At 40.6% G+C, this 23,437-nt stretch overlaps 3 protein-coding genes and 1 long non-coding RNA gene across 5 annotated transcripts in view; 2 read left to right on the top strand and 2 right to left on the bottom strand.

The window, feature by feature from the left end:
• LOC118562452 overlaps window positions 1-519 on the bottom strand; it is a 7,883-nt gene extending 7,364 nt beyond the window's left edge. The window contains exon 1 of the long non-coding RNA XR_004930624.1: window positions 430-519. This is a non-coding gene — a long non-coding RNA (uncharacterized LOC118562452). The remainder of the gene's footprint in view (window positions 1-429) is intronic.
• Window positions 1-12,890, top strand: part of LOC105938216 (genetic suppressor element 1) — a 72,052-nt gene extending 59,162 nt beyond the window's left edge. The window contains exons 8-17 of the mRNA XM_036134886.1: window positions 498-706; window positions 1,291-1,603; window positions 1,691-2,256; window positions 2,373-2,485; window positions 4,127-4,406; window positions 6,422-6,535; window positions 6,646-7,011; window positions 8,854-9,135; window positions 10,861-10,964; window positions 11,513-12,890. Coding sequence (XP_035990779.1) covers window positions 498-706; window positions 1,291-1,603; window positions 1,691-2,256; window positions 2,373-2,485; window positions 4,127-4,406; window positions 6,422-6,535; window positions 6,646-7,011; window positions 8,854-9,135; window positions 10,861-10,964; window positions 11,513-11,650 — 2,485 coding nt within the window. The 3' untranslated portion in view covers window positions 11,651-12,890. The remainder of the gene's footprint in view (window positions 1-497; window positions 707-1,290; window positions 1,604-1,690; window positions 2,257-2,372; window positions 2,486-4,126; window positions 4,407-6,421; window positions 6,536-6,645; window positions 7,012-8,853; window positions 9,136-10,860; window positions 10,965-11,512) is intronic.
• Window positions 12,891-14,929: 2,039 nt separating this feature from the next.
• LOC105938214 (dynein light chain roadblock-type 2) lies at window positions 14,930-15,969 on the bottom strand. Of its 2 annotated transcripts, none has more exons than XM_012879876.3 (4): window positions 15,889-15,969; window positions 15,626-15,701; window positions 15,365-15,532; window positions 14,930-15,239 (listed from the first exon to the last, which is right to left on the bottom strand). In XM_012879876.3, exons 1-4 carry the CDS (start codon window positions 15,889-15,891, stop codon window positions 15,196-15,198), a joined length of 291 nt encoding a protein of 96 aa, XP_012735330.1. In that variant the 5' UTR covers window positions 15,892-15,969; the 3' UTR covers window positions 14,930-15,195. The 2 variants fall into 2 exon arrangements, with proteins under 2 accessions (XP_012735330.1, XP_021162892.1); XM_021307217.2 differs by having other exon boundaries at window positions 14,930-15,242.
• psmd7 (proteasome 26S subunit, non-ATPase 7) lies at window positions 15,945-21,305 on the top strand. The gene is made up of 8 exons (XM_012879875.3): window positions 15,945-16,096; window positions 16,957-17,048; window positions 18,732-18,824; window positions 18,911-19,008; window positions 19,113-19,193; window positions 19,289-19,380; window positions 19,522-19,720; window positions 20,631-21,305. Exons 1-8 carry the CDS (start codon window positions 16,023-16,025, stop codon window positions 20,892-20,894), a joined length of 993 nt encoding a protein of 330 aa, XP_012735329.2. The 5' UTR covers window positions 15,945-16,022; the 3' UTR covers window positions 20,895-21,305.
• The last annotated feature ends 2,132 nt before the right edge of the window (window positions 21,306-23,437 follow it).

Consider the following 23,437-nt stretch of genomic DNA (forward strand, 5'->3'; position numbering starts at 1 on the left):
TCATCCACGGGGGGAAATGCTTGTGTTTTGAAATGGATGGTATTTATCGTCTGACTCTTGCAGCTCCTTCATATCTTGCGGGATTCTTTTTGCCTGCTATTGATTGTTGCTGAATGTGTTCTCCTTTGTGTGTGTGTGTTTGTCTGTGTGTGTGTGTTTTTTTTTTTTTTTTTGGTCATATTCCTGTGGATACCTATTAAGCGTTCATCTGCTCCTGCTCAGTCATGCTGTGCATGGATTATTTTCCTCGTGGTAAATGGAAAGCGCGCGCGCACGTCCGCGTGTGGGCTTCAGCGGATGCTTTGTCACAAATGTTTGTGCAAGGTTCAGCAGTGTGTGGTTCATATCTGCCTCATGTTGGGTGTTGCATCTCTCACCTTCCCCTCTTGTGTGTGTGTGTGTGTGTGTGTCATTGTCAACCTCCCTCACAGGCTACAGATGGAGAACGAGCTCCGCCAGCGTGAGAGAGAGCAGGAGCGAGAACGAGAGAAAGAGAGGGAGCGCGAGGCCGGGCTGGAGCGAGAGCGGGAGCGGGAGGAGGAGCGGGAGAGGGAGCTGGACAGACAGAAGGAGAGGCAGAGGGACAGACAGCAGCAGATGGTCCGGGCCGCCGAGAGTCACTACCTGGCTGAGCTGCAGGCTCGGAGGGCGGCGCCGCCGGAGGACCGGGCCAGACCCGGAGAGCGACTGACTCCCACCAGGCTGGGTACATGCACAGCAACACGCAGCCCATAACTTGTCGATACATGATTAATTGGTCAGACGTTTCGGTTGTGTGTGGGATTTTGCTTTTTTTTTTTTCCCCCTCCACTTTGACAAAAAAATATCACTGGAGAAAATCGCGCTGCAGTCAGAGCAATGATGATCAATATCAATGTAGGCTATAAATTAAGTCCACTTTCTTGCATTGCTTCTGACCCAACAACTTCTATGCCGTTTAATCTTTTATTGAATTTGCATTGTATTAAAATATGATAACCTATTCAGCGGTCACAGTAGGTAAATGCCGCCACGTGTGGTCCTTGAATTTGAGAAAATTGGTCCTGGAAAGTCCTTGAAAGATGCTTGAATTCGATGTTCACCAAGGTTTAATAAGCTATAATTAAATATAAATGAAAGCCCCTTAGACAAGAATAAATAAATAAAATCTAAAAAGAATAAAAATCCAAAATTAAATAAACAAAAGCAAACAAACAAACAAACAAAAGGGGGACGGAGGAGTCAATCAGAAGGAAAGGACTGAAGTATATAAAATTTTTAGATTTGTAACTTGTTCTTTTATTTTTCCAGATAAAACCAAAGAGTCGGACCAATTAAGTTTCCCAGCCCCTAAACCTGTGGCCCTGCAGCCCGGACATCCCTCCTCCAGGGCCTCCGTCCCGCTCCCGGTGCCCAGCCTGCTGCCGGCTCACCTGGGGAAGCATCGGGCTGCTGCCTCTGGGGGCATCCACGAAGCTCTGGTCGCTGCCATGATGACTCAGAGGGCGAGCGAAGAAGTTTGGTTGGCGCGCCAACGAACACAGGGACAAGAGCGGGACGGCCCCCTGGAGGTGGGCCTCAGGTCCCCCGGGAAAGGTGTGGAGACGAGAAGAGACGGTCACAGGTGAAAAAAAATCGCGCTGGAATTTGTCTCAGACGCGGGAATTTTCCCAGCAGCCTAAATGTCTTTCTTCTTCCCGATACCCAACAGAATCAATTCGGTCTACCACCACCCAGGCAGCAAAGACGGCCCCCTCGGAGCGCCGCCGCCGCTCATCTCCCCTAAAGGTCCTCACCACCCCCCCGCTCCGCCAACAACACTGTGGAACCCGGCTTCCCTCGTAGACACACCCGCAGACTCCCGGCGAAAATTCAGCGCCCCGACGCCACCGACCCGACCCCCGCCGGGACTGACCCGGACCCTGATGAGCTGGGGAGACGATGGAAGCAAGAGGACTCCCAAAAGCCCGGAGAGGTGTCCGCCGCTGAGAGGGGTGGGCTTACTGGAGCCATGGAGCCGGGCTGAGACGGACAGAGCCCTCCACACCTTGTACCCCCCGCATCACGGCAGTAATCACCACAAACAGCCTGTGCCTCCGTCTGCCCCCGCTGACCAGGGGTTTCAGTACCAGGCGGGCCCTCCGTCCCTGATCAGGGAGCGCCAGACGCCAGCGGCGGACAGCATGTTGGTTTACGACGAGGTTCTCCAGCAGCACCGGCGGCTGCTCAGTAAGCTGGACCTCGAGGAGAAGAGGAGGAATGAGGCCAGAGAAGGAGGTGCGTGGAGCACGATGCCTGCAGGGATCCTGTGTCTAAATAATGACTCTAATGTCTGCGCTTTTTTTTTTCTTTTACTTTGAATGATAGTATCTCTCCTCTTCTGCTTTTGCCAGGTTATTACTATGACCTGGATGAGTCATATGATGAGAGCGACGAGGAGGAGGTAAAAGCTCATCTGAGGAGGGTGACAGAACAGCCCCCCCTCAAACTGGACACGTCCTCTGAGGTGTGTAGGAAACCGTAGATCGGGATTTTCTGACTTTGCGTTTTACAGTTTCTTGAAATTTATACCCCTTCAACTTTTTGACTATATGCCACGTTGCACCCACCAACTGTAATGTATTTTACTTTGTTGTTGTTTTTTTTAATAATGTGTGATGTGACAGAATGCAACGTAGTGCATAGTTGTGAGGAAAATGACACAGCTCGGTTGGACTGAGTTAAAAGCGTTTGTAAACAGCACCTTTCAGGTCTCACCACAGATTCTCAATTTCAGTTTGGACTTTGACTGGACCATAAGAAAACATTATTATCCTTTTATCTAAACCAGTTCATTGTATCTCAGGTTGAGCCTCCACCCCTGTCTTCCTCCAGGCTCAAACAGGGTTTCTTCCAGCATTTCTCTGTTTTTAACTCCAAACATCTTCCCATCAACTCTCAGTCTTCCATGTTTCCATGTCCACCACTATGTTTTATTGTCAGCATAATGAGAGCTCCTGTATTCATGTTTGTTTTGCTTCCAATGCACTGCAAAAACTGATCTAAAAACAAGTAAAATGTTCTTAAAGTTAGTCTATTTGTCCTTGATTTGAGCATGTAAATAAGATTATCTGCCAATGGAATGGGTATCTTTACCCCTAAAATAAGATAATTAGACATCCTGCTCTTGAAATAAGATGATGGAGATGAATTGTTCCTATTTTAAGAGGAAAAATCTTATTCCATTGGCAAATAGTGTTATTTACCTGCACAAATCAAGGACAAATACACTTATTTTAAGAAAATGTAACTTATTTTTAGTTCTGTTTTTGCAGTGTGAAGCTTATGGCGAGTTTTAACCACCATTTCTCATGGCTTTCTCTCAACAACAGCTCTCTTCTTGCCACTCTTCCATATCACTGCAAAAAGGGGAACTAAAAGTAAGTCCAATTTTCTTGAAATTATCGTATTTGTCCTTAATTTGAGCGGGCAAATAAGATTATTTGCCAATGGAATGAATATTTTGACCCCTAAAGTAAGATAATTGGATATACTGCACTTGAAATAAGATGATGGAGGTGAATTGTTCCTGTTTCAAGTGCAAAAATCTTATTCCGTTGGCAGATCACTTAAATTAAGGACAAATAGACTAATTTCAAGAAAATTCTACTTTTAGTTCCCTTTTCGGAGTGTGTCTCCATGTCTTGGGAGGTTATACGTTGTGCCTCACTCTTTCCATTTTCAGATAGTGGAGTGTGCGCTGCTCTGTGAAATGATCGGTGCTTGGATTATTTTTTTATAACCCAACCCTGCTTTCAACTTCTACAAAACTCTATCAATGCCGTTTGTTCGTCGTTGTTCTCTAACAAACCTCTGGAGCCTTGACAGAACAGCTGTATTTATACCAAAATTAAATCACATCCGTATTTACTGATTAGGTGATGCGAACCGTACATGTCCAATTTTTATTTGTGAACAATAAAAAAAACATGTATCATTTTCCTTCCTCTGCACCATTATGCACTAGTTTGTGTCTGTCTAAAATCCACGTTAGATGCCCTGAGATTTGTGGTTATGCGACACATTCTGTAGCAGTTCAAGGCGTATGAATGCCTTCTTCAAAGAAAATGCACGCTTATTCACCTGTTCGTATTTCCTCTCTCCAAAGAAAGTGGATTTTTTGCGTTTGTGCGGTCTCACCACGCTGACCCATCGGGACAAAATTCTGGCTGAGAAGAGGAGGAAGAGGAGGAGGATGATGAGAGAGCGCAGCCTCTCCCCACCAGCCGTGCAGAGCAAAAGAAAGATCTGTTCACTTTCAACACCCACAGCTTCTCTAACCACCCAGTACTCTGCCGAGCAGATGGACAGCGCCCCCGAGCTGGAGGAGAAAAAAGACTTCCTCCTTATGTTCAACCTCAGCCATGTCAGCCCTCAGCAGAGGAGAGGTAATAACCTGTTTAGTAGCTGCACACATCCTACGTGATACTCCGCAGTTGTTCTGGCGATTCCTCTTGGAGAAACACATTTACTTTTTCTCAGTTTTTGTGTTTGCTCTGAAGATGTAGGCGGCGTGAGAAGAAAATAAAGTTGTTAAGAATCAGAACACAGGCGTGTAGCAGCATTTTCCTCTTCTACCAACAGGAGTCGACTTTAATCCGCATCCTGATAAAATATGTTGTCCAAAACATGAGCACTTTGCCCGCCACTTTCCCTTTTTCAGTCATTATTTTTTTCTTACTTCACTAAGCCCTACTGAAGAACCTTTTATCTTCAAAATAACAAAGGAGGTTTTCCTAAATTTCCTGCTAGCTATTTGATTTTAATGATTCGTAGTTGTGTCTAATAGGGTTTTATGAAAGTTTAGTGATTGGGGCTGACAGTTTTGCTTTTCTAGTTAATTTTCCTTAAAGTTACTTTATATATTCCCGGTTTTGAAGTTAAATCAACTTGCTAATGATCTTACTATAGTCAAGCAACAATCCTATCTCATGTTACCATAGGCATCGATTCCAGCAGTCTTTCCTGCCAAAATGCCATTGTCACTGGGATAAATTTAGAAATAAATTTATAAACTGACATATAACTTGAGACACACCAAGAAACTGACCAGTTTTACACTTAAGTAACCTACTAAAAGGTGACAGTAATGACATCGCTATGACTAGGAGGTTGCTGCTGAGTGGAGAAGACTCGGTTTTTCCGTATCAGTGGGGCAAGAGGAAGCACGAAGATGCAAGAAGGCTATTTAATAGAAAAGTTTAGTTTTTTTCCAGGGTATGTTCTCCCTATGTCTTCATATATTTTATTTATTTTTTTATTTCTTCAAAATAACTTATCTAAATTTGCTAAAATTGTTATGAGCACGGCAAAGCTTTATAAAAAACAGGGATTGGAAGTTGCCCACCAAACTGTGATTGGTGCATCTCTAAACTTTAGATTTTATGGTCTCTCCATGTTAAGGGAAAACGAAGTGTGTGACGTATAAAAGCCCTTAGTTAAAGATATCAAATAACACGATAACGGATGTTGTTTTAAAGAATGTTTGAAAATTGATATGTAAAAGTAACAGCCAGCCCTACCCACCTCAACAGCAAAAAAAATTGGAGAGGATAGGAAAAACACATTATATTATTCCCTTAGACACCAAGACATGATGTCTAAAAGCTGTTATCTGCAAAAGGTTGCAGTCTTCCCTTCTAAGGGGCCATTTTAACATTTAATTCCTCGACAGGATATGTATGACAGACATTGGTGGTTCTACTCATAAAGCATTCAGGTCGAACTTTCTTCCTATCCACAGAGATACTTATAATATTAATCTTCTGGACAAATAACCTCACATTTCATCTTCATGTGTATTAAACTTCCAATTTAGAAACGTTTTCATAACTAAAACAGTATTTTTATTACTGGGAGAACTGCTAATTTCAAGTACCTGTTTCTTAATTTTGTAGCTATAATAAAAAAATAAACACTTTTCTATGCTGTGGTTTTTCTATGGGGTGTTTAGCATCTCACAGCTGACCTAAAAACAATATTCAAACAATGATAACTGACTACAGGTTGGTTAAAATACCAAAAATATCTACAGAACTGAATCTATGTCTTAAATCTCCTTTCATTAAAATAAGCTTCTTGTTTTTACAGAGTCACATTTTTCAGTTGCTAGTGCACCTTTCTCATAAGGTTATTGTGTCAAAAGGATGTTGTGATGGTGAAAACAGATCTAAAGTGAATATTTATTATAGAAACTGTGATTTGGATACAGCGGGTGAAAAATTGGAAATGATAAGCTTTGGTTAAAAATTGACTTTTAATGCCCACTATGCTGCACTGCCTCAGATAATCTATTCTGTGACATTTTTCCATCACTTTGGGCCGTTCTGTCCTTTAAGTCCCTCTTTTTTTTTCCAGAATGAATGAATGATGGGTGTTCTCATTCTGTCGTTTTTATCTGTAGATAAGGAGAGGACAGAGGAGCTGCTGAGAGCTATTCAGAGGAAGACTGTGACATTAGACACACTCAAATATAATCCTCTGCCGCTCTGCAGAGGTCCTGCTGCTCTCTTAACTGGTGAGCCACAGACACACACACACACACCACAAATCTGGACAAAACACTATTCTAAAGTTATAAAACATTTTCTTTAACAAAGTCTTTTTTTGTTTGTTTTGTTTTTTAAGGGGACTCTGCTACAGCTCCTCTGCGGCCTCAGTCAAATGGACACCTGTACCCAGAGTCCCCCAGTCCCTCCCCTCCCTACTCACACAAGCACAGGCAGAATGACACTCTCAAACCCTCGGTGGACTCCCAGGTCCCCTGCATCCCCCCACCATTAGCCCCCCATCATGAAAAGTCTGACACAACAGAGGCTCAATCAAACAGCAAGCTCCAGGTCCTTCAGAACAGCGCCGGCCTTCAGAGAAAGGAGCACGCCGCGGTGCTGAACGGACAGCGCCGGCCCTGGGAGAGGTTCACGCCGGAGGCTTTTGCTCAGCGCTTCCACCAGGCAGTGCTGCAGTCCACACACAGCACACTGCAGAACAAAGGTGGGCCATGGCTCCTCTTTCATGCTAAATGTTAACAAACGGCATTCTACCATCTAGTGGCTGCTACTTGAATAACCCCAAAGTCAGAATTTCACTGTGGCTTTGTTGGGCTTAGACTTAGACAACTTTATTTGTCATTTTGTATGCACAGAGTGCGTACAGAACGAAATTTCGTTGCATACAGCTTGTAAAATTGCAGAAGAATTGAATTTACAGTATGAGGTGCAGCAGTGATTTAAAAGTAAGCGATTTAAATGTAGACAATGCAGGAAAAGTCACAGTGTACAAGTGAGTATTTTAAAACCATTTCTATGTGCAGAAATTGATTGTGCAAGGGCATTAGTGCAAGATTTCAGCTTGTAATTTACTGTAGATTAAATACAGTATAGGGTGCAGCACTGATTTAAAAGTAAAACAATTGAAATGTAAGCAATGCAGGAGAAAGTCACAGTGTACAGGTGGATATTTATATTTTTATTTTTTTGGTTTCATATAAACCATTTGTATGTACAGAATTTAAAAACTAAGAGTTCGGTAGCATTTGTATTGCTAGATGGAGATGCAATGATGCAAAATGTGCAATATACGGGTGTTATGCAGAGTTTATGGGTTTTAGTTCAGCAGTTCAGCGGCAGTTCAACAGTCTGATGGCAGCAGGGAAAAAGCTTTTGCAGAACCTGGTGGACCTGCAGCGGATGCTGTGGAACCTCTTTCCAGAGGGCAGCAGGGAGAACAGTTGGGCTGTTGGGCTCATTCCGCCATGAACATCAACAAATGTTCAGCGCTGTCTGATAAAGACATAAAAAACGGCTTCAAAAAGTAGATTTTTTCTTTCTTACCTAGTTCCAGGCTTTGAAAAGCTTTATGATTGCTGAGCAGCTTTTTGAATGTTTCCACTGGTATAATTTATATTTAACGATGAGCTTTAGGTCTTTAAGGTTGGAAGGCCTCCTTGCCATCACCCTAATCTTTAGCTCCCTCCACAGGTTCTCTAACAGTGAGGACTCTGGCTGTTACCTCCAGTCAGAAGAAACCTGTCGTTGAAAATAAAACCTATTTTAAACCTAAATCCGCCAGGGATAGGAATAATTTACATTGAGTTATTCAAAGCTGATAGGACTCTCCACTGAGAACGACAGCCATGACAACATGTTATAAAGTATTGGCAGCATTGAGCCAAATATACAATGAATCCAATTGAGAAATAGTCTGATAATTATTTGTGTGATATACAAACTTATTTTATTTCATGCCACCTGATAAAAAAGATAGTTAGGAAAATAGAAATGTCAACTAACATGGTACTAGTACAAGAATTGTAGTATGGCGCATAAACAGAAGCACCTCTCTGAATGAAAATGAAAATGAAAAGTGGAAGGTAAGGTGTGTTGAAGAAGTGTGAGCAATTGTGAGCTAAAGACATTTATAGATCCAAGCAGTTCCATAAATTACAATCTTTTGAAAAAGTAGAGTGACAGACTATGAAATAGACCAAGAGTTAGAGTATCACATTCTCCCCCAAACTTGAGCTCATCTACACAAACTGGGGATTTTTTTTGTTATTGGTAAAAGGTCAAATTTAGGTTCTGCTCGTTCTTTCGTGAATCACACCCACATCGAGGGTCTAATTAACACAGAAGATGTCTACTTTTGGCATTGCTATGAATGCACATGCTTCCTAATGTTGCTCTTATGTTTTTGGTTTGGGATATAAATTCCACCCAAATGTATGTTATGATCGCCGAGATATGCGCGTTTAACGTTTACAGACAGCAGTTAAACTTTGTAAATAAATCAAATTATTCTAACCCTAAAGACTGACTCTGACTGCTCGCCTCTCAGGAGTCTCACACTGTGCCACAGAAGCTGGCGGAAAATCCGAACGCTCGCTGCCTCAGAATAACCCTCATCTGAAGACTACGCACGCCACTCACACCGCTCAGCATGCGCACCTCAACGGCCACCATTTCCACCTGCCCGCAGCAAGCCAAGATGCTCCGGCTCTCCGGGAGCGCCTGTCCGACGAGGAGGAGGAAGAGTCAGACGATGAGGAAGAGGAGGAGGCTCCGAGGAAGTGGCAGGGCATTGAAGCTGTTTTTGAGGCCTACCAGGAGTACGTGGACGGTGAGTCGAGCTACTGAAAGGTTTCTCATATAATTTGTACTTATTTGTTTAATAATAAACAGGTTTCATCTTATGGATATTTTTTTAGGTTTGAAGGAATATTTACTGAGGTGATACAACACGTTAGAGACATTTTAAGGTCAAATATCATCACTCTGTTAAAACAAAAGTTATTACGTACCAAAATTATTAAGGGTCAGATTATCATTTGGTTTTGCACATGGTTGGATTTATTTATACCTCTATTACAAGATGTGTCTTCTGAGATAAAATTGGTCACTATTGTCTAGTCATTTAGATTTTTGCAAAGTAGAATTTGATTTGGTTATTCCCTTAAAGCTGCAGGTGAAATAAACACCAGGCGCTAGCTTCTCCGTATGGAGAAATGTGTGGAAGATGGTACCATTTTGTACCCATAATAGTCAGCAAAACAAAAAAAGTAAAAAAAAAAACAATGGTGAAGGGGAGAAATTATCTGTACCCTCTCTGTTGTAAAAACGGTTGACAGTGTTTCTGTTTATACGTTAAAGGGTTTTTCAGGACTCTTGACGTCATGTGAAACTGTTATAAACATGAAATATCTTACCTGCAGCATACCTTCATACCTTCTCTCATTTAGGACAACTTCTGATTTGTTGATTGTGGAAGACTGGATTTAATTGCTAATCTAAGAACGGCCAAGACCAAATTGGACATTTGCTGTCATACAGCTACAAAAAGGTCATAACAGTTATTGCAAACAAGAATGTTTTAACATTTAAACTGATAAATCTGATAAATGTTTGAGTGTCAACCACTTTACTTTTATATCGGATGGAACTCGTGAAGATCTACCATTTTCAGTACTAGTTTCACACAGGAAGGTGACTGGTGGTGCACCATCTGCAGCATCTATGTCCTGTGCAAATAATTAATGTTTTCTCTTTAAATACCTGTTCATTTCAAATGTGACGACAGGCTAAAGGTTAATAAAATAATGCTCATAAATCAGATCTATGAGACCGAAGTTGTTAGGAGGTAGTAGAATGCCACTCCTAGTCCCTCTCTAACAAGCTGTAAGCTTCAACCTTTGTGACCAAGTAATCTGGAATGAAAGTTCAGATTACTTTCATTCCAGAAAGTAGGCTCCATTTTGGATCCATTTTGCCGTCTTATCAAAGACAAATGGAAATGGAGCCTTAGGCTATGTTCACACTGCAGGTCTTAATGCTCAATTCCGATTTTTTTGTGTTTGCGGAAGTAAACATGGATTATAATGCTGGCGCGCATTTTGCGGTCATTAATTTATTTTCTAACCGGAGCTTTCCATTCCATTGACTGCTCTTCTCGTTGTAGTCCGCTATGGGTGTCATCTTTCTTCCCGCTTCTGCATAGCAGGACGCAGAATAGTGACGTTTCTCGAGTATCGGTGACGTACAGGTCGGATAAATGCGACCCGACCGTACAGACACAGGTCGCATTTGAAAAGATCAGATACATATCGGATTCAGGACCACATATCCAAGTGGTCTGGGTCGCATTTGAAAAAATCCGATCTGTGTTGTTCAGACTGTCATAAAAAGATCAGATACAGGTCGCATATGGACAAAAAAATTGGAATTGGGTCACTTCAGGCTGCAGAGTGAACGTAGCCTTAGAGGCTTTGGTTTATGTGAAGTAAGCTTGTGTAATAACTTATCTGTATCCGATGTTCTACAGCTGACGTTTTGTTTTTGCTCTTCACAGACTGGAGCATCGAGCGGCAGGTTCTCCACAGTCAGTGCAAAAGACTTGAAGCCCAGAATTACAATCTGACCAGGACTGCTGAGCAGCTTTCTCTCACTATGGGGGTGAGGACATGCGGCCGACGATGCACGCGTGCGTCGCTACGCATTTGTGTTTTATCGGTGTAAAATGCTGGTGAAGATTCTCAGTCATCCAGGTCATGGTCATTCCAAAAAAAGTAAAAAACAAAGCAACTGGACTTGTTTTCTGTAGTTGCAGACGTTTCGCTTCCTCTACAGGAAGCTTTCTCGATTCAAAAAGTCTGGAGTAATGTGCAGTACCAAGCTTTATACTACTGCCAAACAAAGGCCTTGCAATGGCTTAGATAACATGCAAATTCAACCGAAACAGGTCCACCCCTTAGTAATGGGCGGTCGTTAAAGGCATTAAGGCAGCAGATTAAACCGAAACTAGTCCATTCCTCTGTAACGAGGAGTCGTTAGGGTTGTTATTGGCCTGGCTTAAAGGAATAACAATTTTTTACTTTTTTTGGAATTATCGGTGTAAAGCATTAAGACGCTGTCCGTAGATGTATGTGCGTGTCAGCGATGTGGCTCAGTTCGGAGAGCTTCTTCTCTGTAACGAGAGCCGTTGTTTGTCCTTCGTTTACCAGGAGCTGGTGAGTCAGAGGCAGAAAGTGAGGGAGGAGCGGGACAGGCTGCAGGCCCAGCTCGAGCACTTCAGGAGGTGTTTGACACTGCCGAATGTTCACTGGGGCAGGAGCCAAGTCAACGGGCAAGCGCCGAGGTGACCTTCGAAAGAGACCGCATCACCCTGAAGGAACCGCGACGAGCTCGTCGGGCCGGAGCCGGGCTGCTCGCCTCACCTCGAGGAGCTGGACATCTCGTCTCCTGTCCGGCCTGTCATTGAAATCCACGGCATCCAGAGAGTCTGATTAATGGATGGGGAAACAACCTGAGCTCATATCATCGATTTATACTAGCAAGCACACGCCAGGAGACTCTCGGGACGGCAGCGAGACGGGTCAAGCTCTTCGGTGAGGCTCGGGTCAAGGAATCAAAGTTCACCTCAGGCCTTAAAAACTGACAGGATGCACTTGAAATCGAATTAGAGTAAATACTTGACAGTCGTCGGCGTCAGTTTGCATGCTCACAAAATGACCTACAGGACAAATGAAGCTTCTAAAGTATATTTAATAGCAAAAGGGTTTCAGCTGAGGGTGTGTGTGTGTGTGTGTGTGCGTGTGTGTGTGCGCGTGTGTGTGTGTGTGTGTGTGTTTTTTTTATTCGTAATGGTTCTTGTGATAGATGGAGAGTTTTGTAAGTTTTACTGCTTTAACTTGTGAGAAAGCCATACGCTTTGGTGGAACTGCTGCTGGTCAGGATAAAAAAAAACAAAAAACTGTTTAGTAAATTATGAACACTTGAACCGTTGTATTTTGACAAATAAAAAAAGTTTGGGGGGTTTAAAAGAACCACCGCTATCAGAACAGGACAACTATGGGTCACTGAGACTGTCCATATGATTTTGTCTGAGGATCAATGAACTCATCACATTAAAGTAGTTTTCTGACGGGCCGTTTGTGTGGTACTTTTGGACATATCCCAGATTAATTACAGTGAGCAGGTATTTTCAACGCAGTGTCTAATGAGACTTGACGGCTCATGAGAGACATGAATATCAAAATCTTAATTTTTTTTATGACAGACTAATGCTTCTGTTCTATTTTTTTTTAATATATACGATTTATTTTTGCTCTATCCACATCAATTATCGTCACAAAAAAGACATTTTTTGTTTCATGTACTACAATCCTTTTGAGCATAAGACGCAGTAGCATTTCCCTACCGGTTCACCTGACAGCTCCACTCAGTCACCTCCTCAAACCTGCTGAGAAATCTTGAATAGTTGCTTCAATCAGTTTTTATGTGAACGTATTGTTTGGGCTGTATAACTGCAATTAATTATTTATTACCACATATTGGTGTACATTCCGACGGAAATTTACAATAAAATATTTGTAAAAATGTCTCGACTGGTTATTTTGTTTCTCGTGGCGAGTTTTCAGGTCTTTCCGAGCCCAGCATCGTTCCTGCAGCAGACAGAAGTCAGAGTTGGCCCAGTTTGGAGAAATGTTCACTACAAATTTAAGATGAACTTATGATAGATGCATGTAAACGTAGAAAAGGAAACCTCCACTTGGGGCCCTGCTTTACTTTTAAATTGTTTTAAATGTCCTTATAGAAAGAAAAGGTTTAAAACAAGGTCATACATCTAACTACCTAATAATTAGGTACTTTGTTAAAATTTGGATCTGTCACAATAAAAAAGATATGCTTGAAATGAAATGTTTGAATTGAGTTTTAAAGTATGTGGCTGTTTTTATAGAGTTGTTACGGATCAGAGGTAAATTAACGGTTGGTTTTTATCATTTTTCAGTTTGACTACTTTCTGAATGCAAAGCCTTGTAGACTAAATCTGTTGCACTCTTTGTTCATGGTTTCAAACTGTTTCCGAGGAAGATACATCAAAGAGCAATTGAATTTAAGCAAAATATGGAGACAGATCTACAGGTGGAAATAAAAAAACGAGAAAAAAGAAAAAAAAGAGGAGCCAGTTGTTCAAATGAGGGGGAGAAAAACTCACCCATGGTCATTATGTAAGGTAAAGATAAAGTATTATGTAAAAAAAAATGTTGAACTAACTGCTTGCCGTACCTGGTTATCTGTTCTGTAAATCATCTCTGGGAATTTTCATTTTTTTTACTTTGGGATGTTGACTCTGTGAAGTAATATTTGTTCTTGTGTGGCTCCAGACTTTATGCAGTTTAAGATTTTATAACCAGAATAACTGATCTGAATTTTGTAACGCTCTTTAACCCCTCCGTTTATAGTCATTGTGGTAAATCCGCTAAATATTTGTAGATAATTTAAGATCGATATCATCGATCACCGCTGAGTATGTTCCGCTGAAAATGTTCGGCTGATTTTGTGACCTAACCCAAACCATGAAGCAGACTCCATTGTGTTCAAGGAGCTGGAGAGCACAGGGATGTTGGCTTTAACTATAAAGACATTCCAACAACTTTATTTTAAGTTGATTATACTTTAATCCAGGGGTGTCAAACTAATTTCTATAGTGGGCCACTTTGGCATAATGAAGTCATTAAAAGAGCCGGTTACGCGTGTATAGATGATACTTTTGATTTCATAATTTCATTCCAGTTTACAAAAAAAAACGTAACAAAAAATTCACAGTAACATAAAATTAGCACCGTTAGGTCCATTTCAACAGTTTATCTGCACACACACATTAAAAAAAGTTGATATTGGGGTGAGTTAAAATTTAAACTCTTATCACTCTGCATTACTTTTTCTCTTTTTGGACGTTTCTTGGTTGTATTAATGTTGTGGAAAACTGACATCTAGTGGCAGGATGCTGTTACTACAAAGTTAAAAAAAACATTGACTACAGGAGGCACAGTTTTAGCCATTTTATTCACTTTAATAGGATATATACCTCTACTTTATGACATGATATACTTTTTTGGCTCTTGAAGGCCTTGACTGGCCAGGTTCAGCCCGTGGGCCTTGAGTTTGACACGTGCTTTAGTCTCGTCCTTGTATTTATCAGCCCCGTGGTTTTGTCCGTCTATCCTTAGCAAACCATACAATGGCAGCAATTCTCTTTTTTAGGAAGCAATGATTTCATCCTTGCAGCTTCATTAACATTGCCATTAGTTGTATTGTTTACAGATTTTTCCATCTAAGATGTGAACCACTGCAATCCCTCAAGAGTTACCATGGACATCCTATTCTGTTCTTTGATTAATGCTTGCTCCATTCTGACCTGCCAGTTTAGGTGGATGGTCATATCTTGAGAAGAATTTAAGTTGTGCCTCTCCCTTTTAATTTTGTGATGAATGATTGAACAGTGATCTGTGAGATATTCAAGAGTTGAGGTATTGTCTTACAACTTTATCCCTGACCTGTCTGCTGTGGTCCTTGGATGCAATTGGTTGCATTTAGGATTACCAAATCACAATGGGCTAAATAATTATGAACAGTCACACATTTCATATTTTTATTTGCACATTTTCTGTCCACAATCATATTCTGGTCTATTGCATAAAAATCCCAGTAAATGACATTGCTTTGTGGTTGTAGTTGTAAAACGTGAACAAATTCAAACTGCACAAATAATTTTGCCAGGGCCTTCAAAAGATAACATTTAGGAAAGTGCAGTCTGAGTGAAAAAAAAACACTCTAATTTCACATCCATTTAACATTTTCTTGAAAAGAAACCATCATGTGACGAAGGCTGAATATCTGGCAGCTATTCACATGGGTTTTGGATGACTATCAACAGATTGTTGTTCTCTGCAGAGAGAGAGAGAGAGGAAAAAGGGAAACAGTGCTGTTAAGAGTAGTAATACTTTTAATTATAAATAGCTTGTTTCGAAAAAATTTTTTTATAAAATATTTATATAAGGCTAAAATCTGACCAGGAGCAACCATGATCTCGTGTTTCTTGGAGCGGATGCGCACAAAGGTGAGGTCATTTTGAGGGTCCACGTCTCTGACTGCGCTGCTGGCCAGAGCGGTGAAGCTGCGAAGAAGTCTCGCATACTGAGAGGTTGTGGAGTTATCCAAAGTAGTTCTGACAGGAATGCCTTAAAAGAGAGGACAGATTAGCTCAGGTTGTAAAAAAATAAATAAAAATAAGGGAGATTTCCTTTGATCTGTTTCTTCTTGCTTTTATTTACCGTCTCCGTTCACAAGAATTGTTCCGATTACACCTTTATGGCTCTCAATCCTCTTCAGTGTCTCATCAACGTCCGCCTGTCAGGAAAACGAACAAAAGAAAAGAAGTATGTTGCGCATTGATATCAGCTAACTACCATGAAAATATACTGATAACATGTCGCCACCGTGTTGTGAATTAAATCAATGTCTAACAGAACAATTTGTTATACTTTTATCACAAACTAACGGTATAAAACACATTCAACGGTTTTCCCCGTCTTACCATTTTCGCTGATAGAACGAACTGCCTGAGTTTCTCCGTTGCCTAGAGAAACGGAAGCGACGTCACGGGCAGCCGGAAGTGGAGCGGAGTGGGTATTCTGTTTAGTCGGTGTGCTGTTCGCCTTCATCGCAGATATGCCAGAGTTAGCGGTGGAAAACGTGGTGGTACACCCTCTGGTGTTGCTCAGCGTGGTCGACCACTTTAACAGGTTAGTGAGCTCAGGGTTTATATTCGTCTTAAAATGAATGTTTGTGCGAAAAATTGTCCGTAAACGGGGCACCGGAGCGAGGCTAAGCTAAAGTTAGCCGTGCTGAGTCAGAGCCCCGTTGAAAATGAATGGCTAGACATGACAAGGCTAGATAGCTTCGTTAGCTAGCTGGAAGTGTCCGAGGAATAATGATATACATTAAATTAACGCCCAGCTTAACTGTATTTTAGTTATGACTTTTGATTTTATTAAGGTCTACTTATACAGTAATGATGCATTTCGGTAAATCCTGCTAAAGTGAGAACTGTTGTTAGCTTAGCCTACCGCCGCGTTTATTTGAAGTTACATTTAGATTTACTTCGTACACACACATAACCAGTTACACCGTTATATTTACATCCACTTATTCCATGATGCTAGTCATTTTCTCTTTGGGATAGGAAGTGAAAATAAGAAAACCTCATTATCCAGTGTTAGGAAAATCATTATCCTCTGTTTCAGTTATCCTCATCTAGCTACTTTTTAATTTTGCCTTTAAATTAATTAATAATGACATGGCAGAGGAAATATGTGTATAGATCTGTCCCACACACATGACACATTGTATATGACTGTTGTTTTGGGAATAAAAACTGATTTTAATGTTGTTCTTGTGCCACAGATTTAAAGTAATATACTTTTTCCTGAATCATATCCGTCATGTCTGTTCATGGATATATTTTGTACATTAACTGGCAGGAGGTTGTGTCTGGATTTTATTTGGTCAGATGACTTATAAAATAGCATGTTGATAAGTTCCAAATGTCTGCGGTGTTTAGTTTGGATAAACTAAACTGATTAATGTATTTTCCTATCTACAGGATAGGAAAAGTTGGAAATCAGAAGCGAGTGGTGGGTGTCCTTCTGGGGTCGTGGCATAAAAAAGTTCTTGATGTCTCTAATAGTTTTGCGGGTAAGTATTAAAATAAAAACAAAGAGGTAATAGTACACAAAACAGAAAAATGATGCATGGTAGAGGTTCCATTACAGAGTTGTGAACAGTATTTGGCTTTATTAACTCCAAGAACGTAAAAATTAACATAGTGCTGTTTCGTTTTTAGGGGTTTGCTCAGAATTTTCTTCCACTTAGCTTACCATTAAAATCACAGAACACGGCTTTATATGAGCAGCCAGCTTCTGTCTCTCAATCTTCGTTTTTATGTCCTTCTTTAAGTTTATTCAGTTTTATTTTATTACATTTGGGATCTCTTTCTGATCCATTCATGGGGTCTATCAACAAAAATGTGTTTTTCAAGAATAAAGCAGCTATCTTATTTCATTGATGGACTCAAGAAGGTGGATTTTTGTTTCGAACAGACAGACTTTTGGTGATTTGCGACAATCAAAGCAAATTGTATTTTTTGTAGGACATCTGTAAACGACAATAGAGTCGTTTACTTGAGGACGTGCTGAACTGAGAGTTATTGTTTATAATAATCAAGTTTAAACTGATGTGATCATCCTCATATTTGTGTTAGACAAACATACTCAGTATATTGAAGTGATCAGGGCTCCATGTGAAATAAACAAATGCGTCATTTTTCTGTTGTAACACGTCTTAAATTTATCCCGATGGATCCCTCCATCAAATTGCAGCTCCTGACGAAAGCGTAGGGTTGCTCGATTATTGCAAAAAAAATAATTTTGATTGAACTTGAGATCTCGATTATTTAACATTATTCATCAACTTTGATAACACAAGTTTATTACACATAAACAATGCTTGTTAAACAATGTTTTCTTCAGGATTTCAAACAATTTTGAAAAAATTGGACAAAGACAGCGACTAATGGCTTTCACCGCCACCGAGGTGAAGACCCGACACATGACGGCAGCATTTCAAATCACGCTGTTGGTTCGCTTGTTGTCTAGAAACTTTATTAGTTATGAATTTGGATGGGTTTTGGTATTTTCAAAGCAGCCTGTGACCAACAAAGATCAAAAGCCAGAAGATATTGCTAGAATTGACGGAAACCTTGTTTTTATGTCTAATCTGCATATGAAAAATACCCCCTGGGTTCCTCCTATACTGGTCAAGGAATCAGCATAGAGAATATCATCTTTTTAAGGGCACACTTCACGGCTGATCCAGAACAAATGGCTGTAGTGCTAAGCGACAGCGACAAAAGTTAAACATTGTTCATCTTGTCACGTCACAAGCCCGCATGTTCACGTGTACAAGTTCAAATTTTCACACGCATGAATTTCACCGGTCGCTTGGCTGGATGAGGGCAGACGACTGTTGCCTCATTGCTCAACTTCCATAGGAAATGAATAGACAGAGAGCGACGTCACTCCCCGGGTGTCAAGCCCACTCTGTGGTATGACGGCATAGCAGGGTTTGCACACTATTGCTACTTGTTCGACGTCTGCTTTCGCGTACCCATGTTTTCACACCACTTAAGTTGTGAGAGTTGCGAGAGTCAACTAAGAAGGAACAAATATGAATCATTATGTCTTTATGATAGTTGAAAACTCAAATCGTAATCAAGATCAATATCTGATTAATCGGCCAGCCCTACGCAAGCAATACAAATTGTGTCGGGGATAGTCTGCTGTTTGTTGTATTGTTAAACCTGATTTCGTTTCTTATTAGTGCCGTTTGATGAAGACGACAAGGACGACTCTGTGTGGTTCCTGGATCATGACTACCTGGAGAACATGTATGGCATGTTTAAGAAAGTTAATGGTAAGCGAGCAAACACCTGTTATTATTACAGGATTTTTTTTGTTGGTGTGTTGCTTCAGATTCACCTGTTATTTTTTTCCTTTTAGCTCGAGAAAGGATAGTTGGGTGGTACCACACAGGACCCAAGCTCCATAAAAATGACATTGCCATCAACGAGCTCATCAAGCGGTACTGTACCAACTCGGTACGCATTGCCTTAATCTTTCTGTGTTTTATTTGCATGGATCTGGATATTCCTTTGGTCATTTTGATGGTGAATATGTTCCACATCCCTTACTTTCTTACCAGGTGTTAGTCATCATAGACGTGAAGCCCAAAGATCTTGGACTGCCCACAGAAGCATACATTTCAGTGGAGGAAATCCATGATGTAAGTTAACCGTTGGGTCTCCTTTGGGAAAAAAAATTCCTGTGTCTATTAGATATGGGGGAAAAAAAATTAATAATCCAACGTGATCTTTATAGGACGGCACCCCAACGTCTAAGACGTTCGAACATGTCACCAGTGAAATTGGAGCTGAAGAAGCAGAAGAAGTGGGAGTGGAGCATCTCCTGAGGTACGACACAAACCTTGACATACACACAACTTTCCTAAATTTGTACGCTGCTTTAGTATGAAGATTTGAGGCACGTTTATTACTTCTTGATGAAATATTCTGCCACTTGCTCATTTCTTCCCTGCTATATTCCGACTACAGAGACATCAAGGACACCACAGTGGGCACTCTGTCACAGCGCATCACAAACCAGGTTCACGGCCTGAAGGGGCTCAACTCCAAGCTGCTGGACATCCGCTCTTATCTAGAACGGGTGGCTGCAGGCAAACTTCCAATCAACCATCAGATCATCTACCAGCTACAGGATGTCTTCAACCTGCTGCCGGATGTAAACCTACTGGTAAGATGTTGTAGCTTCTTAACATTAATTTACTGTAACTATCATTAGTTGAGTTCGTTTCATGGATGTGTGGGTACTTTTACGCATCCTAAAATTATACACACAAAATGCTATTGTTTTATCAACTCATCTTTATTATGTATGTTAACCAGAAGTTTAAATATATGTGTTATCGCCTTGAATGTTTAGGTAATTTGGGGCTTTTAAGGATGAACTAGATTAATTATTTCACTGGGCAGGATCGGCCGAACTGATGAAAAAAGTGCGACTTATAGTCCGAAATGTACGGTAGGTCTTATCACATTGGCCATCATCCATATTTTCTTATTCTGCTATCCAAAAGATAAATAATCTGGATCTTTTGTTTTCCAGAGCCCTATATATCCATTAAAATGCATTTCCTCTAATTAATGTTTCTATCAATAAAAACTAGAAGAAAAAAAAATAGGTAAAAGAACAGGCTGACAACAAAACAAATGTTCTTCGACCCTTGTTTACAGTTGATAAGTGAAAGAACCTACAGTTTCATATAAAAAATAAAATGAGCCACAAAAACACAAAGCACTAACTGGAAATGACATAACTTGCAAATACAAATTAGGAAATGCTTTTTACTCTGTTAGATCAGAATCAACCTCACAGCAATTTGTTTTATACGATTCATCCACCATCCAGATAATAAAACCCAACCAGGTAAAAGAAAAACGGAACCTGTGCTCAAATATCCTGAAGATAATTAATATTTGAGTCTGGAATCATGTGGACTTGTGAAATGTGACGTTTAGGAACCCTGCCTGGTGTCTGATCATATTCTTTGTTCTTTGAAAAGTAGTTTGCATTGCAGAATACATTTGTATTGATTTACTGTCATAGAAAGTTTTCTGGTACTGAATCGCTGTTTTTGTTGCAGGAGTTTACTAAAGCCTTTTACCTGAAGACCAACGACCAGATGTTGGTGGTCTACCTGGCCTCGCTCATCCGCTCCGTGGTGGCTCTGCACAACCTGATCAACAACAAGATTTCCAACAGAGACGCAGAGAAGAAGGAAGGGCAGGAAAAGGAGGAAGGGAAGAAGGAGAAGAAAGACGACAAAGAGAAGAAAGACGAAAAAGACAAAGACAAGGAGAAAGACAAGGGAGAAGGGGCCAAAAAAGATGAGAAGAAGAAGAAATGAGTGCTCTTCCTCTGTGGTCCTCTCTCCGATCACACCATCTTCAGCAGGATGGCGTTCTACTTTCTTCCCCTCAGGATGTGGGTCTGAGACTAAAAGTAGGACTCTAAATGGGGAATTGTCATTTGAGATCTGGCCTCCTGGTAACATCCTGACACTCAAAAGACTGCTATTACGGTATAAAGATGACGACGTTTTGCTCTCCAGTGTTCTGAACTGTGAGAACATGTTTATGCTGTTTTCATAGTTGCCATGCTCTCGGTGTTTTCCAGCGCCTGGTTCTGCTTCTTTTTTTTTGTTTGTTTTTTTGTAAAATGGAGTAAAAATGATATTGTTTTCATTAAATTGGGAACACACTAAATGTTTGTTTGTAGTTTTTTGTTCACCTTTTGTCATTAAAACAAGCAAAATATAGATTTGTTTTCTATATTGGACATATTACGTGACAGATGTACATTACAATTTCAAACTGTACATTTATGGCACAGCTGTTTGGGTGTAAAATATGTTTATTTGGCCAATTGGATTGACTTAAAGAGTCAATGGTGTGTGTGTGAAGGTATTTGGCCAGTTAAATTCAACGTTATTCATATGTGATTAAGAAAATAAGCCAGTGTATGTTGCGTTAGTAGATGAGGACCCCTTACAAGCTGCATTGACAATTCAATTCAATTTCAATTCAATTTTATTTATATAGCGCCAAATCATGAAACATGTCATCTCAAGGCACTTTACAAAGTCAAGTTCAATCATATTATACAGATTGGGTCAGATTATACAGATTGGTCAAAAATGTCCTATATAAGGAAACCAGTTGATTGCATCAAAGTCCCGACAAGCAGCATTCACTCCTGGGGAACCGTAGAGCCACAGGAAGAGTCATCTGCATTGTACATGGCTTTGCTGCAATCCCTCATACTGAGCAAGCATGAAGCGACAGTGGGAAGAAAAACCACCCATTAACGGGGAAAAAAACCTCCGGCAGAACCGGGCTCAGTATGAACGGTCATCTGCCTCGACCGACTGGGGTTACAGAAGACAGAACAGAGACACAACAAGAGAAACAAAAAGCACAGAAGCACACATTGATCTAGTAATCTGTTCTACATTAGATGGTAATAGCGGGTGAGCCGTCTTCTCTGGATGATGTCACAGTTAACAGAACGCCAGACCAGGTGTACCTACTATGAAGAGAAAAGAGAGAGAACAGAAAGTTAAAGCAGAAATGACAACACATAATGCATAATTGAAGAACAGTAGAACTCAATATAGTGAGAAAATTAGATCCTGATATACTCCAGTAACCTAAGGCTATAGCAGTAAAACTATAAAGGTGGCTGAGAGTAACATGAGTCACTAGTTATAATTTTTGTCAAAAAGAAAAGTTTTAAGCCTAGTCTTAAAAGTAGACAGGGTGTCTGCCTCACGGACCAAAACTGGGAGTTGGTTCCACAGGAGAGGAGCCTGATAGCTAAAGGATCTGCCTCCCATTCTACTTTTAGAGACTCTAGGAACCACCAGCAGACCTGCAGTCTGAGAGCGAAGTGCTCTGTTAGGAACATACGGGGTAATCAGAGCTCTGATATATGATGGAGCTTGATTATGAAGGGCTTTATACGTTAGAAGAAGAATTTTAAATTCTATTCTTGATTTAACAGGAAGCCAATGAAGGGAAGCTAAAATTGGAGAAATATGATCCCTCTTGTTGATTTTCATCAGAACTCTTGCTGCAGCATTTTGGATCAGCTGAAGGCTTTGAACTGCATTTTGTGGAATTCCTGATAGTAAAGAATTACAATAGTCCAGCCTTGAAGTAACAAATGCATGGACTAGTTTTTCAGCATCACTCCTGGACAGAATGTTTCTAATTTTGGCGATATTCCGGAGGTGAAAAAAGGAAACTCTGGAAACCTGTTTAATATGGGATTTAAATGACATGTCTTGGTCAAAAATAACACCAAGATTTTTTACTTTATTACCAGAGGCCAGTTTAATGCCACCCAGATTAAGTGATTGGTTAAGAAGTTTATTTTTTGAGGACTCTGGCCCAAAGATTAAAACTTCGGTCTTGTCAGAATTTAGATGCAGGAAATTTAAAGTCATCCAGCTTTTGATGTCATCAAGACATGACTGCAGTCGAAGTAATTGATTGGATTCATCAGGATTTATGGATAAATATAACTGAGTATCATCAGCATAACAGTGGAAATTAATCCCATGCTGTCTGATAATTTTGCCTATCGGAAGCATATATATAGTAAAGAGAATTGGTCCAAGGACTGAACCCTGTGGTACTCCACAGGTGACCCTAGAGTTTGAGGAAGATTTATTATTAACATGAACAAATTGGAATCTGTCTGACAGATAAGATTTAAACCAGCCTAATGCTTTCCCCTTAATCCCTACAGTATGTTCAAGTCTTTGTAGGAGAATATTGTGATCAACTGTATCAAACGCAGCACTGAGATCTAACAGGACAAGTATAGACACAAGTCCATTATCTGAGGCCATGAGAATATCATTAGTGACCTTCACCAGAGCTGTTT

This window comes from Fundulus heteroclitus, unplaced genomic scaffold (genome assembly GCF_011125445.2).
Source record: "Fundulus heteroclitus isolate FHET01 unplaced genomic scaffold, MU-UCD_Fhet_4.1 scaffold_93, whole genome shotgun sequence".
In the NCBI taxonomy this organism is placed as follows: Eukaryota; Metazoa; Chordata; class Actinopteri; order Cyprinodontiformes; family Fundulidae; genus Fundulus; species Fundulus heteroclitus.

Coding starts and splice junctions, on each gene's coding strand:
- LOC105938214 (XM_021307217.2), bottom strand. Junction 15,533..15,625: donor AATTCTTGTGAACGGAGACG/GTAAATAAAAGC, acceptor CTCTCTTTTAAG/GCATTCCTGTCAGAACTACT. Junction 15,243..15,364: donor CGAGATCATGGTTGCTCCTG/GTCAGATTTTAG, acceptor TCTCTCTCTCTG/CAGAGAACAACAATCTGTTG.
- psmd7 (XM_012879875.3), top strand. CDS start 16,023: ATGCCAGAGTTAGCGGTGGAAAACGTGGTGGTACACCCTCTGGTGTTG. Junction 18,825..18,910: donor CATGTTTAAGAAAGTTAATG/GTAAGCGAGCAA, acceptor TTTTCCTTTTAG/CTCGAGAAAGGATAGTTGGG. Junction 19,381..19,521: donor GGAGTGGAGCATCTCCTGAG/GTACGACACAAA, acceptor TTCCGACTACAG/AGACATCAAGGACACCACAG.